Source organism: Dipodomys ordii, unplaced genomic scaffold (assembly GCF_000151885.1).
Source record: "Dipodomys ordii isolate 6190 unplaced genomic scaffold, Dord_2.0 Scaffold49, whole genome shotgun sequence".
Classification (NCBI taxonomy): Eukaryota; Metazoa; Chordata; class Mammalia; order Rodentia; family Heteromyidae; genus Dipodomys; species Dipodomys ordii.
In genome coordinates, this window is record NW_012267265.1 from 1,203,882 (window position 1) to 1,205,768 (window position 1,887).

A 1,887-nucleotide genomic window follows, 5' to 3' on the forward strand; every position below is an offset into this window, starting at 1 on the left:
GGAATCATTAAGTTCCCTGCAAATGAAATATTTGGTGTGATTTTTTTCTTTGATGATTAGAGATAGCTCCATTGCCTTTTGGTCTAATACCAATTCTCTTGTTTATAGATATGCGATGACAGTCTCACAGAGAGCCAGTACCAACTGGCCCTAGGGTTGATGCAACAATCACCATGATGACCAATGCTTGAATCACTATCATGTACCTTACTCTCCTGCTCAGGGATGCCACTAAGCCCAGAAGAAAGACCTGGGAGAGGGCTTAATGCCATTTCACCGCATGGCTGAAGACAGTTTGCCTAAGATGTATTCTCATCCTCCAAGAGAAAGCAGTGAAACACCAACTGAAGCAACCATTTTCTTTGGGGTTGACAACACAATTCCTAGATCAGAAACAACTATTACTTCAGAAGGAGACCATGTCTACACACTAGAAAGTGACTTTTCAACTGGCAACAAAGTGCCCCCTACAAAGGAAAAACTGAAATCAGAAGATGATGTTGAGACTCGCATTAAGCCAACAACTTATCCAGAGAAAGAAATTACCACTCTGACTGGCACTATAACAAAGGAACCTATTACTGAAAGTTTCATTCCAGTGAAAATTGGGAGTCTTTCACCCTCAGTTGGTATTGTTTCTTTAATTGATTTTCCCACTCACATGAAAAAGGAAGATATCCTCTTGGATACCATTGGCAGGAGGGATGAAGAGATCACACTGACAGCTGAAATCTCTGGCTCACTAGAGGGTGACACTGCCAATGTTGCTGACATCCCTGCTTTTCCAGCTGAACCAGATGAAACAGATGTTAACGATTATAATTCCTCTGTCAGGCCTAATGTTCCTGATGATGAGGCTGTTCGGGTCACAGGCCTCTCTATTCCTGAGGCTGAAATCTCTTCCGGTACTGAAAAAACTATCACCACCATTTCAGATAAGACTACCCTTGCCAAAGACAATGTAACTGAAGTCAAGCTAATTGTGTCGGAGGACGATCCCAAAGCTGTGAGTGTATGCACTGACTCTGATGAGGAAAGGTTTATTACTGTGTTTGAACTCACTCCTCCCGAGAAAGACAAAGATAACCAAGAAGATGATCTGACTGATGAAGAGTCTACAGACAGCATCAACGTTTGGATGAAGAGTCCTCCGGCGAATGAAAGAGAGACTCATTCTATTTTGCTTACTGCTGTGGAATCCAGATATGACTTCATTGCCCCTCCACTGGCAGCTGTGAACTTCGAGGGAGAATCGGCCACCAACCCAACAGAAGATTCGTCGGAAAGCGATGCAAACGAATCTGAATCTACAGTCATTGAATCACTTTCAGCAACTACCACGGCATTAGACCTTGAAGACATAGAGGACACCTCTACAGCTGAAACTGGTATCTTTAAACTCTTGAAGGAAGATCCAGACGAGTTCCTGATTTAAAAACAACAAAAGAGATGTCTTGTAGAATTGTGTAATAATTTAGGTAGCTATTCCTAACATCTAAGAAGTTGACTCAGCAACAAAAATCTTAAGAAAGCGAGAGAATGTGGGCATTTAAGGCAAGTATTAGAAACATTGGAGATGTTCATAAGTTGAAGTCATGCAGCAGAATATATTTATGGAAATTTTTTTTAAAAAACCAGTATTATGGTTTCCCTAGTACCACAAAATTTGAGTTATTCAACAATTACTTATAAAATACTTGCTACCAGCTTTCTAAGATATGAAGACAGCAGTAAAGGAGCCCAAGTCTACAGCATTTAATAACATTTTGCCTAATCCTCATTATTTTTAGTAAGAACTAAGGTATGGAGGGAATCAAATTGACATATAAAATTACTGATTATTAAAAGATCCTCTAAAGTGCTTATTCCAAATATTTTCTTTCATTA

At 39.9% G+C, this 1,887-nt stretch overlaps 1 protein-coding gene across 1 annotated transcript; it reads left to right on the plus strand.

Moving 5' to 3' along the window:
- Positions 1–280: 280 nt before the first annotated feature.
- Positions 281–1,435, plus strand: Cabs1 (calcium-binding protein, spermatid-specific 1). The gene has a single exon (XM_013020177.1). It carries the CDS (start codon positions 281–283, stop codon positions 1,433–1,435), a length of 1,155 nt encoding a protein of 384 aa, XP_012875631.1.
- The last annotated feature ends 452 nt before the right edge of the window (positions 1,436–1,887 follow it).

Excerpts from the sequence above, each read along its gene's own strand:
- Cabs1 (XM_013020177.1), top strand. The coding sequence starts at position 281 with ATGGCTGAAGACAGTTTGCCTAAGATGTATTCTCATCCTCCAAGAGAA.